The sequence below is a fragment of the Delphinus delphis genome, chromosome 13 (assembly GCF_949987515.2).
Source record: "Delphinus delphis chromosome 13, mDelDel1.2, whole genome shotgun sequence".
Lineage (NCBI taxonomy): Eukaryota > Metazoa > Chordata > Mammalia > Artiodactyla > Delphinidae > Delphinus > Delphinus delphis.
Window position 1 is genome coordinate 62612185 of NC_082695.1, and position 17301 is coordinate 62629485.

Below are 17301 nucleotides of genomic sequence, written 5' to 3' on the forward strand. Positions count from 1 at the left end.
CTTATTCTCTCCTCCACATCTCATGACCTCTCACTGATATTTTCCAACCCTTTATGTCTTGGCGACATCTGCATGTTTTGTTTATATTTCTCTTACAGTTCAATAATTATTCAACAGTTTCTAATTGTGTTGTTTAACCCATCCATTAAGTGTTTATATTTAGTAACTATATTTTCATTTACTGTATTTCTGTTTGCTATATTTTTCATAGTGCCTTGTTGTTTTCCTTAACTGTTTGTTTCATGTCTATAGACAGTTTAAACATACTTAAGTTATAGCCTTTCTCAGATTACTCTATTACCTGAAATTCTGGAGAATTTAATCTTATTGTCTGTTGTGTCTTTTGATGGTTAGTCATGGTGGATTGTGTCCTTGAGTATTTTGTAGTTTTGGAAGGTGAACTCATCTCCAGTACTTTATCTGTGGGAATCTCATGAAGTCTTGCAAGTGCTTCTGCCAAGCACCAAAGGGTATTACTGGCATGGAATGAATTTTCTGTACCTGAGGGGGAGGGTTCCCAAATCACACCTGTAGTGTAAAATCAGACCTCAAGCCCACATGTGTGTAAGCCTAAGATATCAATTTCCCATTAACTGTCTTTTTAATCTAGAGTTCTTACAGAGATAAGTTTACTATACTGATGAGCAATTTTTTTCCTAGTCTATTTTTTCACTGAAGATGTTCCTGTGAACTTCAGGGATCCTGGCTTTATGTGTGGTTCTAATTTTTTGCATATTTTGCCTCATACAGAGCCAAAATATCATTTTCTGACCCCAAATGTGTATGGAAATCCATCCTGTAGATTGTTGAACATAAAGGCTCCCTGATTCCAAGATCCACAGCATCAATTCATAGCTGATACTTTAGTTTAAGTTCTCTCTTCATTTCTGACACCTGGAGATTTCTCTTTTTTCTTACAATCCCAGCAATGCATTTTTATTATTTAATATACTGTGTCCAAAATTCATGTCTTTGTAGCTTTCTGACTCCTATAGTATTCCCTTAAATTGGCAGAAGCAGGACAACACCACCTGTCTCAGTTCTGCTGGCCTGAACTTCCTTCCAACACCGGCAGCTGTGTCTGTGCCCTCAGTTCCTGCTCCACCTATGAGGCCAAGTGTAAGTCTATCCCCTGGCCCCATTCTTGTCTGCCCCAAATCATGCAATGAATCAGGCCATGCCCAGTCACATCCCAAAATATAATTCAAGATGGGCATGGAGCCTAGGGAGATAGATAGAGAGTAAGTGAGGATGAGTCCCCTGGAGATGTGGAGCCTGGGTCTGTTCTAGGATGCAGGATGATTTTAAATCAACCAAAAATCCAAGCACAACTTACTCTGAAAACACACCACACACACAAACTTGACAAGATGGACACCATGCTGCCCAAGGAAGGCCATGACAAACCACGTCACAAGAAGAAGAGAGGCTCAACAGGAGAGCCTAGAGGAGACTGGAGTTGCCTTCCTCTTCCAGGAGGGTGGAAAACAGCCCACTTAAGAAGTAGTTCTGGGCATGGCTTTTGAAGAAAGGATTTCAAACCCATTACCTGTGTCTCCATACTCTCCAAAGATATTGATGAAGATGTCAGCATCAGTCCCTGCACCAATGACATCACCAGTGTACACCTTGAGTTCATACTTGTTACCTGGAGATGAAGACAGAGAAAGTCTCAGCTCATTCAGGTCCTGAGTAGAGAAGAACAGAGGCCAAAGTAGCTACCGACCATCCACCCTTCCCTCCAGCAATGCATGAATTGTCACCATTACTTTCAATAACCAAGCAAGACACAAGTCGCCTGACGTTGGTTCTAAATGGTCATAGCTGAACTGCGTGCAGAGCAGAAATCAGAGGTAGAGGGGACTTCTGTTTTTATCTACTAACTTGTTGCCTTGGGATGCATGAATCAACCCAAATACAACCAACCCACCACCAGCGTTTCTCCTCTGGATACTGAAATGACTCCCACTGGGTCCCCAGCCTCTACTCTGTCTTCTCCAATCTGTTCTCTATGCTGCATCACAGTATAAAAATCCATGGGGGAAAATTGATTATACAAATAAAAATCGAATTTATATGTAAGTTTTCAAGGCCATAACCAATGCAAAGACCAGAGGAACCAATAATAGCTAGCAAATGCAAGTTCAGGCATTACCTCATTTAAAGACCTGTATCAGCTTCCTGTATCTTTGCTCCATTTATTGAACAGAAATCCATTCTCTGTAACCCCAAAATGCTTAAGCCTTGGCCATGGCCTCAAGTCAGGGGGTGGTGGGGCTCAAGGTAAACTTGACAACATGTTGAGCCCTGCCCGGGTCTCCCCAACCGGAGCCTGCCTTAGGGTGGGGTAGCAAAAGCCAAGGATTGCTATGTGGTGTGAAATGGAGATTCCTCTAGATTTTCTTTGGGTGCCAACAATTCTAAGGGCTGAGGCAGCTTTCCCTTCCCTTTCCCCTTCCTACAATAGCTTTCTATTTTTCATGTACCAGAATCTTTTTTTTTTAGATGTCTTATGCCTAATATATGAAACTGATAAAAATTAGAGCTGTTTTAATTGAGGCGCAAATCAGAGCCCCTCTGCCCACCTCCTCCCTAGAGCCTTCCTTCATGTCCCAGCCCCCACGTGTCTTGCTCCTCTGTGTTGCTTGGCTCTGCCATGGTCTCTGTGTCAATGATTTCCAAGTTTCACCATCTCCTCCTTGTGCTATTTGCTGTTTCCTGCAGGTGAGAATTCTATGTTCCTCAAGAAGTTAAAAGAGGTCTGGGAGCAGGACTTCCTTCTCTCATATGGCTTCTCTCATAGCCCCTAGCACAGTGCTGGGCACATATTAGAGTCTCACTGAGTATGTTGAAAAGCTAATTGAATTGAATTTCCTAAATCTCAAAGTCTCATGAAGTTGCTCAGGGCAAAGGACTGAGGTGGGGAGGTGAGAAGAAATCTAATTTCATCCCTTCCCATCTCGAATCCTGTCCAGCAGTACAGGGCTGCCCTCTAGAGATGACACAGTGCAGAATCCTGCAGGGGACCCACGGAGGACACTCCACCCGCACAGCCCTGACGGCTGGCCTTTGACCTGCTGAGGACATTGAGCCAAGAAGGAGCAAAGTCTTCTCTTTCTCTCCTCAATCTTTACTTGGTGAAACCCATCCAGGGAGAGGGAAGACCCTCCAATCTTTGTCCCCAAATGAAGGCTTCAGTAGGACAGTTGTTCTCAGATTCCCACCCCTTTTGCTTCACCACTAAGACTCTTCTGAGACGGGACACGGAGCCAGGGCCTTCAGAAGAGTCCAGACAGGCAAACCCCGGCTCAGTGACTTGAAACTTGGGCCACATTCAGGCTCCCAGGGGAGCTTGTTAACAAGGCAGATTTCCAGGTTGCCTTCCAGGGACCCTTCATCGGGGGTTCATCCAGCGAATCCTGTTCTTGATCATCCTCCAAGGTGCACAGGCCTCCTGCAGGAGTTCTTTCCTCCTCTGGCTGGCAGGGCCTCTGAGAGCCACTCACTTTGGTTCAAGTCCTTTCTCAGGTGCAGTCCAGGGCTCACTTCACACAGAGGCAAAACCCCTCTGCAGGGCCGGTGGTGCCAGGGTGGCGTGGGGACTGGGAGAGGCTCTGAAGGCCACTGCTGAACATCAGTCAGAGGGGCAACAGGACCCCAAAGGGAACTGGGCACAGTGAAGCAGGAGAAAGGATGAGGGGGCTAGGGAATATTTGTGGAAGGAGTAGCAGACACTCTGAATCATTCCAGAAGGCGGAATTTGAATTAGTGGGTTGAATTACAAAGAGGAATATTTTAGCTCACCAAAAGAAACATTTTCTAATATGTAGGGCTATCCAACAAAGGACTGGGATGCCCTCGGGGGAAGTGAGTTTCCCAATCCCGGAGACACCTAAGCAGTCACTCTATGCCAAGCACATTGGTGGGGAGCCACCTGTCAGGGATGCTGTGGAGAAAATGGCAGAGGTGAGGGATGTGAGAACACTAAGGGTCCTCTTCAATCTGCAATTCCACAACATTTGACCAGGAAAGGCAGCCTTGCAGACTATGGAGGGAAGCCAGGAGAACAAGGAAGCATCTCAGAGGATGGGAGAGGTACCCAAGTCTCATGCAGATGAGGCCCGGAAAGCAGGAGTCCATGAGGGCTTTGGGAACAAACATCCTCATCCTGGGAAAGACCAGAGAAGCAGAGTATCAGGGCCTAAGTGAGGCAGCAGGATGATAAGCCAATGGTCAGGGGCCAACAGGCCAGAGAAAGCTTCTAGGCCTTGCCAGGCGAGGCTATCAGGGGCCCGTGCCCAGGGATCAGGAAGCCAGATGAACAGAATGCAGGAGGAAGTTGATTCTGGAACAAGGCTAGACTGTCTTCTAAACTCTGTGGAACTTTCTACAGCAAGATGAGATGCTGGGTCCCCATGTAGCTGGCTGGATGGATAGAAGATGACCCTTGATCACACTGAGGAGTGGCCAAGAACTGCCTTTTAAATCTGCTCTTTAAAAGGCCCCATAGGGCTTCCCTGGTGGTGCAGTGGTTGAGAGTCTGCCTGCCAAGGCAGGGGACACGGGTTCGAGCCCTGGTCCAGGAAGATCTCACATGCCCCGGAGCAACTAGGCCCGTGAGCCACAACTACTGAGCCTGCGCGTCTGGAGCTTGTGCTCCGCAACAAGAGAGGCCGCGACAGTGGGAGGCCCGCGCACCGCGATGAAGAATGGCACCTGCTCGCCGCAACTAGAGAAAGCCCTCGCACAGAAACGAAGACCCAACACAGCCAAAAATAAATAAATAAATTTTTTTAAAAAAAAAGGCCTCATAGACAGACAAAGAAGCTTCTTTTATTACTGTTCTCTCTCCCTTTTCCCATATTTCCTCTTCAGGCAGAACCCCATAATATCTGATTTGCCATTTTCCAAGCAAGCACTAGGGCCCAGAGCCCATTCGAAGTTGTGATGAAGTGCATATATTGATGAAAGAATAAAAGCAGGGCTCCGTTCCCTCACCATTGGCAAACGGCCAGCACAGTACAGCAAGGCTTCCTCTTAAGTGTTCACATGAGAGCCCCCCAATTTCCTGTGATCAGAGTTTCAACAAACGCAAACTCGCCTTTCTGGCACAGTGGGTGGTTTGGCCAGGGGGAAAGGGGAAGGGCCAGGAAAAATCCCTGCCCCAGAGGCCAAGGGAACAAGGCAGTCTGGAGAAAGATGATGAGAAGAAAGGTGGAAAGAAGAGGCCAGGAATGACTCACCTTCCCTGGCAAATAATACTAAACCTTCACACAGGGACTGCAGTTCACAAGGCACTTGCATGTCCTTGATGGAGTCTGATCCATGCAAGGGCCACGTGAGGAGGGCAGGTACTGTGAACATTCTTACTGACAGACGAGGTACCGGGGCTCAGAGAGCAAGGTGGCTTAGCTGAGGACACACAGCTGCTAAATGTTGCCAGCAGGGCTCAAAGCCATGTCTCTTGTCTCCAAATCCAGGGCTGTTTCCAGAATACCTCATGGGCTCTCATGCTCTTGGCCAGAGGTCAGCAACATTTTTCTGTAAGTGCCAAATAATAAATATTCTCGGGCTTGCAGGCTTCCTGTGTCATGGAATATTCTTCTTGTTTTGATTTCTTTTCAACCCTTTAAATATGTAAAAGCCTTTCTAGTCTCATGGTCCACAGAAAGACAGGTAGAAGACTGGGTTTGGCCACCCCCTGCCCTGTGTTCTCTTGTGCTCTCAGGCACCGTCCTGTGTGTTTCTGGCACAGGACTGCAGGCAACTCTGCTCTCTGTGGCCTGGATGGGAACGGAGCTGCCTGGCGCAGGGGAGTCAGCTGCTGGTTGCAGGATAATCACAGCACAACCTAACCACTAGCTAAGCAGCTCAGGGCTCTGAAGGTGGGGGAACTATTGCCCTTTCTCTGTTGGGGTGGAAGGGGTGAGAAGGAGCAGGTCCTGTGCTCCGTTTTTCCTGCCATTACAACGCTGTGTGACTAGGCTGAGCCTGCTGTTCCCTTGAGTCCAGTGGAGAAGGGGGTCTGGTCTGGGGTTTTCTGAAGGTGGGGACGATGGCAGGTCCAGTTCTGCAACCTTTGGCGTTATGCCCTTCAGCTCATTGCCTGGTTGTGAACGAGCAAGGAGCAGAGATGGGGAGAGAGGGGAAAGTCAGGCTGGAGGAGGGACTAACAAGTTCATCCCCCTTCCTGAGTGAGCATGGGAGAAACAGGGACTAGAGATGGCCCACCCCAGCCCTAAAGTTGGCCTGTGGTTTACCCATTTGGCATATTATCTGTTATAAAATTCTCCCTAGAACTGATTTCTCTCTGGCCTTTCAGCAGGGTTACCATTAGCCCAAATGGTGCCTTTGTGCAAATTAGATAAAGGGATCCCTTCCTCAAGACACATTACTGCCATCTGTTGGATAACTGTCATAATAAATGCATAAATCTACAAGCTCTATGATGTGAAAGCTGTCTCCTTACATAGTTGCACTTGTGCAGTGCATAGCCTGTACATCTGAACCCAGCAACCCTACCTTTCAGGTAGTAGCCTCCTTCCACTAAAGGTCAGCGGGAGCTCGGAGTGGACAAACTAATTGAAACGTTTGATCTGAACAATATACAACAGATACAGATCACGGTGCCGATCACCTGGTGCCTTCCAAAGCCAAACAGCGTTGAGCTGGGGTGCTGTACGGATAGTATCATTTACAGCTTAAAGACAGATTGCTACCTCAAGGCCACATCATTGGGTTGTCTGTGTCCTTCTTGCCCTGCCCAGGGGATACCCAAGTCCAGCCTTGCCCTTGCCCTTTTTTGCTTCTGCACGCCCCATTGCAGAGGCACAAGGCTACTCCCTCCAAACAGGAAATCTGTCCCCTGCGGACCAGCCGGAAGTTGCATGTGCGGGCTTCCAGAAAAGGCAGGCACTGGCAGACCCCAGATGCCTCCTGCGCCGCCGGGTGTGCCAGCGGCTCCCACAGCCTCCCCAGCGCGCTGTCTGGAACAGTCAGCACACAGCAGTGACGGGACACATCTCCAGAGAGCAACCCTGGGTGGCAGGGGGAGGCAGAGCCCTGAGGGGGCCGGAAGCCCCAAGTCCTAGTGCCGCGTGCACAACTGAGCCAGCTGAGCTGCTCATCGTGTGCCCAACAGCAGAAGCCTAGCAAAGACCCCATAACTAAGCCTCTGTCCCACTTGCCAAGGAAGAGACCATCCCAACCCCAACGTGGTTTGAGCCTCCGAGAAGCTCTCGTGGTCCAGGCTTTTTCAGGAAGCAGAGAATCATGAATGAGCTAATGATGAGCTGACTGAGTTTCTTTCCCTGCCTTTCGCCCATCCCCAGATCCTGTTTAATTAGAAAGTGGCTTTATTTATTTTGGCAGGTGAGACTGGGGAGGAGGGTTGGAAGGAGGATGACGGGTCCTGATTTTACCCCACCCCCAACCGCATCTGCCAGGTTCACACCCTGACACCCGGCACTTCCGCTCACCCAGAGCAAGGATGCCAACACACAGAAGTGAGATCTCACAGGCGCTGCGTGGGAGGAGATGAAAATGGCAGGGAGAGAGATTCAGGGGGGGCTGCCCTGGGGGTGGAAGCCGAGGGGGAATGTTCTCCCCCCAGCCAGGGAATGCCCCTAACTACTCAAGCCTGCATGGGTATGGGGAGAATGTGGTCTGCAGAACCCAAGGATGGGCGGCAAGGCTCCATGCTGAGAGCTAGGTCATGGCCACTGATCAGTGAATGCCTTCCCAGGCCCATGGGCTCGAATTCTCCCTCCCCCAGTGCTGTCCCCCTACAGTTTCCTCCTTCTTCTCTCCAGTCCAGAAACCCAAATCTCTCACCCAGATTCACCCTGTTCTTTAAACAGGACTGGAACACCTCTGCTTTCTCTATAAGGCCCTCGACTTCGCTGCCCTTGCAGACACACCCACTAATCAATAGATAGCTAGTGGGAAGCAGCCGCATAGCACAGGAAGATCAGCTCGGTGCTTTGTGACCACCTAGGGGGGTGGGATAGGGAGGGTGGGAGGGAGGGAGACGCAAGAGGGAAGAGATATGGGAACATATGTATATGTATAACTGATTCACTTTGTTATAAAGCAGAAACTAACACACCATTGTAAAGCAATTAGACTCCAATAAAGAATTTTTTAAAAAATAAATAATGAGAGCCTCCAGGGCTTACTGAGAACTAGTGTGGGCCAGCACACCTATTATCTCCTGTAATCCTCACAATGGCTATTGTCACCATCTACTGATGAGGCAATCTATGGAAGCAGGAGGTTGACACGAGTTTTCACAGTTGGAAAAGATTGAAACCCACACCTGGACTCAAGGGATCCAGACAAGAAGGCTCTCTCCTTAGCTGTCATTACACCCACCCTACCGGCTGTAGCTTAAACCCCTGATTCTCTCTAAAGGGCCCTACCTCCCAAGCCCTAAGTGCTCCATTCCAGAACTTCTGGGGTCTGCATCACTTATTTGGCACTTAACACTTGCTAGAACACAGGCCAAGGGTTGAACGCAGCTGAGCCTGGTTACACAACATTAAAACATCACTCAGTCATGAGTAGTTGCTCTTGGGTGGTAATCAAGAAAAAGTACTCTGCTCTTTTCATCTCCCCCACCCCCAAATAAATATACAGCTCATATATTTCCTAGGAAACTGTGATGTCAGCCTAACGCTATCAGGTGTTTGACAGTATTGAGTAGATAAGCTTTTACTCCACCTCGTGCTCACCTCCCTCACTGCCAAGCCCCACGGAGCTATTTCCACACGCACCCCCATTGCTCGCCTGCCCCACTCCTGCTGCGCTGCTGAAGGTCCTTCCCTTCCACGTGCACACTCAGCAACTGTGGCTGCATTTCCTCTTTCCAACCCAGATTCCACTCCATTGCTGGAGTTTATCCTCCCACAGTGCTGGGAAGCCGGCACTTCTCAGTTGCTGCCGGAGGTGAGTAACACGTGTCAAAAGACTTATCATTCTGTGAACCCCTTGAGCCAACAATTCAATCCCTGTGCATAACAATTAGTTTATACTAGGAAATAATTGTGTTCATTGATTACCTAAAAAGATGGCTATCACAGCTCGGTTAGTAATAACAAGAAATTGAGAACAACTTAAAAATATCCAATGTTATAAAGCAGAAACTAACACACCATTGTAAAGCAATTATACCCCAATAAAGATGTTTAAAAAAAAAAAAAAGAATGTATGTTAATAAACGTCAACCTGTATGCAAAAAAAAAAAAAAAATCCAAAATGAGGGATTGTTGGGGGTGAATTACAGTATTCACTCATTCATGAAATACCATGCAGCCGTTTAAAATAATAGTTTAGAAAATTAGTCAATGCTATTAAGTGAAAAAAATTGGATATAAATCTGACTATAATACAATACCATTTTTCATCAATATATAGTGTTTAATACATTCATGCACAAAAAAAGAATAGAAAAGAAATTCACCAAAATGTTAACAGAGGTGTCTCTAAGGCTGTCCTACACAGTGATTAAGTTCAAGTCTCTGGGTTCACTTTTGGCTCCTTCACTTATAAACAAATTACTTAACCTTTTTGTGCCTTTGTTTCCTTCATCTGCAAAATGGGGATGTGATAATACCTCCCTATGTCAGAAACATACAAACAGCTTATACAGCTTAATTTAAAAAAAAAAGAAAACAAAACAAAGAAACCAATCAAAACATGGGCAGAAGACCTGAATAGACATTTTTCCAAAGAAGACATATAGGCACATAAGGCCAACAGGCACATGAAAAGTTGCTCAGCATTGTTAATTATTAGAGAAATGCAAATCAAGACTACAGTGAGGTAACACCTCATTCCAGTCAAAATGGCCATCATCAAAAAGTCTACAAATAACAAATGCTGGAGAGGGTGTGGAGAAAAGGGAACGCTCCTGCACTGTTGGTGGGAATGTAAATTGATACAGCCACTATGGAAAACAGTATGGAGTTTCCTTAAAAAATTGAAAATACAGTTACCATATGACCCAGCAATCCCACTCCTGGGCATATACCTAGAAAAGACAAAAACTCTAATTTGAAAAGATACATACACCCCAATGTTCACAGCAGCACTATTTACAATAGCCAAGACATGGAAGCAACCTAAGTGTCCATCAACAGATGAATGGATAATGAAGATGTGGTACATATATACAGTGGGCTATTACTCAGCCAGAAAAAAAGAATGAAATAATGTTATTTGCAACAACATGGATGGACCCAGAGATTATCACATTAAGTGAAGTAAGACAGACAGAGAAAGACAAATATCATATGATATCACTTATATGTGGAATCTAAATAAATGGTACAAATGAACTTATTTATGAAACAGAAATAGACTTACAGACATAGAAAGCAAACTAATGGTTACCAAAGGGGAAAGAAGGGGAGGGATAAATTTGGGATTAACAGATACAAACTACTATATATAAACTAGATAAACAACAACGACCTACAGTCTAGCACAGGGAACTATATTCAATATCTTGTAATAACCTATAATGGAAAAGAATATGAAAAACACTTGATGCTCAGGGGAGGGGTCAAGTAGGAAACCATTGGTGGCTGGAATGGACACCCACAGGCCAAGGCAATATCTGTATCATAAACTCACATTTTCATGATTACATAATACAGCTCTGTGAAAGTGCAATTTCCAAAAATAGAAACAAAGGTTATTATAAACACCTATTTGAAAACCAAAATAACCAAGTATGGGGCAAATATACAATTCCATGCATTCCCCCAAAGGTTCTGGCTGGTTGGTTGAAAGAGAATGTTGCTGGCAGTGGTCCCAGGGAACCTGAGGCCACAGTGAAGCTGCGAATTTGAGGGTCTGTCCCCAGCTTTGTGAATGAGACACTGTGCCACCAAGACCCATCAGTTCCTAAAGTGCCCTCATTCTGTTTGAAAGCCTGGCGAACTCCTCACCCATGAAGTCACAGATTGAGCATCACCTCCTCTATGAAGCCCTCCTGATTCCTCCTTCATCTGTGCTTCCATTGGCCTGGGTCATCCCCCACCTACAACATTCTATCCCTTTGTACTGTGATTATTTACTGGCCTGACTCTCTCCCCTCTAGACTCTAAGCTCCTACAGAGAAAAGGCCTTACATATTTACCCTGAGCCCAGGATCTGGTGCAGAGAAGATTCCCAATAAATGTGCACTGCCCACTGAATCACCGAATGACATTGGAGGAGCGTGAGCTGGCCTCTTGAGCCCAAGGCTCTAGCTCTGCCTATAGTTACCCTGTGTGACCAAGAGCAGCTTGTTCAACTTCCCTGGGCTTCTGATCTCTTCTCTGTAACACGGAGGAGGGTAGATAAGGTCGTTTTGGGTACTGAGATTATCTGGTACTCTTCACTGGGGCCTCATTCAAAGCAGTTCTCTTCTTCCCACTCTTTCCGGAGATGACTTTCTGCAATGCTAGGTGGTAGCAGATGGGGTGGGTGGGAAGCTGCTGTGAAGTTCAGAGGAGGAGAGCGCTGCGGGGCTGGCCCTGCTCTCCCCACCCCGAAGCCCTCGTGGCTGTGAGTCCGTGGCCCAGGACCACCTCTGTAGGGTTCCGAGGAATCATGATTCCCATGAAGCAGCCACAGCAAACAGAGCTAGGGGACCCTGAGTAACATTTGAGCTGGGTTCGGGGGAAATGTCAGGGAGAGGGAAGGGGTTTGGGAAGAGTGGTGCCCCTCGCAAGTTTGGCTGCCGTCAAGGTCATGAGCCAATCCCCAGTTGTCTAGATGAGCCTGCCGGATTCTAGAGGGGATCCTGACGCTTAGTGCCTCCAAGGTCCTTTCTGAGTCTGAGAGGCCAGAATCCTGAGTCTGTGCATCTCAGTGTCAGCGCAAACCTAGATGTGGAAGAAGCAGCAGGGGGAGAAACACTGGCTTTGTAACAACAGCGACAACCAGACTTGCCTCATGTACTGAGCATTTATTCTATGTTCTGCACTGCACTAAGTCCTTTAACGTTCACTCCCCTAATTAACCAGCTCAAGCACTTTCTGAAGTGGGAATTAATGTTATCCCCACTTTACAGACGAGGAAATAGAGGTAGAGAGATTAAGGCATCTGTTCATGCTTAACTGGTAGAAAGGCAGAGCCAGGTTTTGACCACAGAGATTGGGGGTTCAGAGACAGAGCTCTTGGTGGGGAGATGGGCATGTGCAAAAGAATAGAAAGCAGGGGGTGGGGATGAAATGGGGAAGAAGCATCCACTGTAGAAGGGGAGGGGCCAAAAGCCAATCTCCTCCTGCCTCCGTAGAGGAAGGCTAGCCCCAGACAATCCTCTGTTGGCTTGTGAAAATAAACACTCTACTAGTACTGAAAAGACCCAAGAGGCCATCTGGTGCCCCTACTCCACAGAGGAAGAAACTGAGGACAGGAGAGGACTGAGCTCTGCCCCATGTCCCATCCCTGCTGGGGGCAAAGCCAGAACTAGAACTCAGGGTGCACAGCCCATGTGCTTTCTGACCCAGAGAGCTATATTTTTAAATTAATGATCTAACTACTCTATGATATCATCCAGTAGAATCTGGGAGTAGGTCAGGGCTGCCGGTTTATTTGGCAGGGCTCTCACGTCGGGTGTCTTTTGCATCAGTCACCCAGGCTGCTTGCATTTGCTCCTGTACCATGCGGTTCTCTGGCTAGTCCGTAATCCACTGCAGGTCAGCACAACCTGCACATGCCCCTAAGACGTTAATCACGATCCCTTTCTTGTGCTGTCCTTTTTTCAAATGCACCCTGGGCACTGTGCCCAACACAGTCTTGCCAAGACCTGGTGCACACCCGGAGCTGTGTGATAATCATTGTGTAGCACAGCCTGGGCTGGAAATTATAACCCAGTTACCTGACGAAATAAACAGGACTGGAAACAGTGATTGTGCCAGAGGAACGCAATGTCACTTTTACCTGGTCCCCAGCTCTGGGCAACTTTGGGCCCCCAGCACTGGCTGTCTCATTTGGTAGAGCCAAAAAAAAGGAAAGCCAATCCATTTGCTCCAGACCGGGAAGCAATGAGGACGTCATCTGCCTCCCTGCCGCCTGCACACTGCACGCAGCCCACCTGCCCAAGCTGCTGCTCCTCCTTGTGGGCTCCCTTTCCTCCAACTACCAGCCCCTCAGTCTCTGTGGAGCACAACACAAAACTGGCTGCAGGCGTATTTATTATTAATCCACCAAAGAAGACTAAACGCTCCTTAGAAGAAGGTTTGTCCCTAACGAACAGGTCCCAGCTGGGAGCAGGGGTGGTGGCCGGGCCCACCTCACTCCGGGCCCTTCTGAATGCAAGGGCCCTCTCGGCTGTCAGTGAGGCCTGGTCTGAAACCCTGATGAGCTGTTGGGCCTGGGCTCTGACAGCCCTGGGGTGTGCACAGCCCCCAGGCCAGCTGGAACTCAGCTCCTGGCTTCAGAGGCCTGTCTCACTGCCAAGCTGGCAGGCTCTCCTGTTGCAATGTGGGCTCAGTACTGACTTAAGCCACGTGATCAACTCAGTGCTTTTCAAGGTGGGAGGGTTTGTGGGTTGGCACCAGGATGGGGACAATTACTTGGCCAGCAGGCAGGAAATGACGTCATATTGGCAGTGAGAAGGCCATGTCTGCCCTAAACAGGTCTTGCCCGTGCCTCCCTACCGATGAGAGCCCCTGGCTTACGCTCCTTCGAGCCCCAACACTGGGTCACCCCAAATCTACTCCATCTTATCCTGCCTGTTTACCTCCACATCCCCACCCCTGATCTTTCAGTGCCACCCCCATCCCACCTCCAGCTTCAGGGATGTGCCCTGAGCCTCCCTGGGGCCAGAAAGGCACAGGTAGTCCTGCGTTCTCAGCCTGTGTAAGTCTGCAGTGTGCTTGTCAGCTGCATGTGGGTGCTGTGCCCCACGAATGTCACACTAAAGGTGACCCAGCAACAAGGGGATCACTGGGCGGAAGAAACATGGAGCCACGTGAAAGGGCCGAGAGATGCTTAGCTAGCAGAGTACCAGAGGAAGCTAGCGCCTCAAGGGACCTTGGACAACATCCGGGTGTTCTGGTAAGATGAGAAGGCAGCCCAGAGGACAAGTAACTTGCCTAAGGGGCACAATTACAGAGGGGCAAGTCTAGAAGTCAGCTCTCTGTGCCCCAGGAGAGCTCTTTCCACCCATCTCTGCTGCTGGTCTTCATGAGTGGGTGTGTCTGCACACAGCCCACACACACACACGAGCCCGCGTCCTATCGATCTTCACCCAAGCCCCACCGAAGTGACCAAGTGCGCAGGCACAAGTGAAAGTGTTACCCTCAGAGAAACCTGAGCTTAGCTGGAGACACCAGATAGACACTTATTAAGGAGTTAGAACCCAAAGAGGCAAACAGCGGTCTCTGAGATATGGTGTTTCTCAGCCATTTATCCATCTCAAAACTCCTGAGGGCTATAGCACACCCCCATCAGCCACAGTGGCTCGTCTGGCTATAGCTGATTCAGCCAGAATGTATCTGAACCTCAGGGAGCAGGTGGAAAAGTTCCTCCTCTCTGCCCATGAGATTCCTTACATATCCCCTAACTGCCTTTGGGGTGGGGGCCCTATGCTGAGAATCACTGCACTACAGTGGAAGGCACAGACTTCACTTTCTCCAGAGTTTGCAGGGAGAGAAAAACCCAAGGCAAGGGCACAGGTGATGCTTTCCAGAGAGGCTGGGGCTTTAGACCCAATGGGGTTTGGGTGGCATGGAGAAAACAGAAGGAGAGGGTGAAATAGAGCAGGTGAGGGGGAAGAGGAACGGGCCCTGATGTTTCCTCTGACCCTGGTATATATTTTAGTGGGTGATCCACAATTTTCTCTCTAACTGACTTGAGACAGATGTCTGGGAGAAAGGAGAAGCCCCCAAGGCAGCAGGCAGGCAGGCAGGCCCTGGGGCTCTGGTGAGAGCAGTCTTATTCAGTCCTTTTCGGGGTAGCTGAGGTGGGGCCTGAACCCCAGAAACTGCTCTCAGTAGTCTGGCTTCCACTCCTCAGTCTGGGAGTAGGTGGGGAGAGGGTGTCTCATCCTGTCCCTCAGGCTTCAATCCCATTTCCCATGGGTCCCTTGAAACCTCTTCATGGTTTATTAGTGCCGGAGAGAACAGCTTTCAGAATGCCGCCTGCCAGACACTAGAGCCAACACAGTCTGAGCAAACAGGTTGAGAAAGGGGAGTTGCTGGCCTGAGATCGAGAAACAGAGGAGGAGACTACTCAGGGTCATGGATGTTCCCTGACCTTCGTTGTAGGTGCAAAGCGGAGATAATAATAGACCTTACTTCCTCAGGGTGTTATGAATTTTAAATAAGATACTATCTGTAAGGTATATGCACACGAAGACACAGTCTGAAGAAGGATTTTGTCCATAGCTAGTAGGTGGCGTTGTTGGGATTTGAACCTAGGACTCTGTGACTTGAGACGGGAGCTCTGAACCATCATGCCCTCCACCCTCTTTGTGAATACCTTGTACTATGGCAATGTCTGTCCTCTCTTAGACTGTGAGCATCTTGAGGGAAAAGACCATATTTTCACCCTGACCCAGAATCTAAGAGCAGCTCGGGGGGGCATCACCAATGGCAGTTGCTAATGATGAAGCTTCAGTTCGAGGGCTGGGAGACTGTCCTTAGATCCTGGCCAAGGGCTTTCATCAGCGTGTAAATGTCAATGCCCCTCTGGGTTCTGGGTGTCAAAAGGGTGAGCCATTCCAGACAGGATGAAATAAATCCTCTAGGAAGGGAATCAGGTGTCCATGTCAATGGAGGTGGGGGAATACAAAGAACCAGATGGCAGGAGGGAAAATTCGCCACACTTCTGGAACGATTCGATAGTCAGACTGTGTTTCCAGGTATAATCAACACAGATATGCTGAAAAAGCAGCTGGCAACCCTCCCCAGGCCCCAGGAAGCGCCAGGACCCCCGACACCCATTCTAAGAAGGAAATGAGCATAGAGGTGGCGGCAGCCTCCCTGTTCAGGCTGCATATATATCTGAGATGCTTAATTAGGAGGTGTGATGTCTGCCTGGATCATTTTTTTGTTGAGATGTGGTGGAGAGCCAGCCAAGATTGGGACACCCACACCTGCTGACTCACGTGGGGATGAGTCAGGAGAATCCATAGGTTTCTCCAGCAGCCTCTAAGTCCTGGGCAAGGACTGAGGACTTGGGGTGGAGAGAGCATTTTCATCTTTTCTTCCCGGTGCTTATGGTGTAGTGTCACTGTTACAAATACTTAATGAGAATTTAGGGTGCATTAAAAGAAGCAGGATGTAAACCAAATGTCCATTAACCAATGAATGGATAAATAAAATGTAGTATAAATATAAAAAGGAGTATTATTAGGCCATAAAAAGAAATGAATTACTGATATATGCTATAACATGAATAAACCTTGAAAACAGGGCTTCCCTGGTGGCGCAGTGCCAATGCAGGGGACACGGGTTCTTGCCCCGGTCCGGGAAGATCCCACATGCCGCGGAGCAGCTGGGCCCGTGAGCCATGGCCGCTGAGCCTGCGCGTCTGGAGCCTGTGCTCCGCAACGGGAGAGGCCACAACAGTAAGAGGCCCGTGTACCGCAAAAAACAAAAACAAAAACAAAAAAATAAAACCTTGAAAACATGCTGTATGAAAGAAACAAGTCACAAAAGGCCCCATATTATATGATTCTGTGTATATGAAATGTCTAGAATAGACAAAACTATAAAGATAGAAAGTAAATTAATGGTTGCCTAGACCTAGGGAGTATTGGGAGGGGTGTGTTGTGAGTGACTGCTAAAGGGTATAGGACTTCTTTTGGAATGATAAAAATGTTCTAAATTTGATTGTGGTGATGGTTGCACTTCACAAATATACAAAAAAACATTGAATGTACACTTTAAGGGTGAATTATATGGTATGTGAAGTATATCCCAATAAACAAAAAAAGTAGAAAAAAAGAAGCAGGACATCAAGGGATACTGAATAGCCAAAACAATCTTTAAAAAGAATAACAGGCACTTCCCTGGAGGTCCAGTGGTTAAGACTTCGCCTTCCAATGCAGGGGGTGCACGTTTGATCCCTGGTCAAGGAGCTAAGATCCCACATGCCTCAGGGCCAAAAAACCAAAACATAAAACAGAAGCAATATTGTAACAAATTCAATGGTCCACATCAAAAAATCTAAAAAATAAAATAAAAAGAAGAACAAATTTGGAAGTCTCACACATCCTGATTTCAAAACTCCTACAAAATTACAGTAATAAAAATGGTGTGGTACTAGCATAAGGACAGACATTTAGACCAATGGAATATA

At 47.8% G+C, this 17301-nt stretch overlaps 1 protein-coding gene across 2 annotated transcripts in view; it reads right to left on the bottom strand.

Annotated features, from left to right (window-relative positions):
- Positions 1 to 17301, bottom strand: part of LOXHD1 (lipoxygenase homology PLAT domains 1) — a 201798-nt gene that overhangs the window by 162016 nt on the left and 22481 nt on the right. For both annotated transcript variants that reach the window (XM_060029542.1, XM_060029541.1), the window contains exon 5: positions 1550 to 1648. In XM_060029542.1, coding sequence (XP_059885525.1) covers positions 1550 to 1648 — 99 coding nt within the window. The remainder of the gene's footprint in view (positions 1 to 1549; positions 1649 to 17301) is intronic.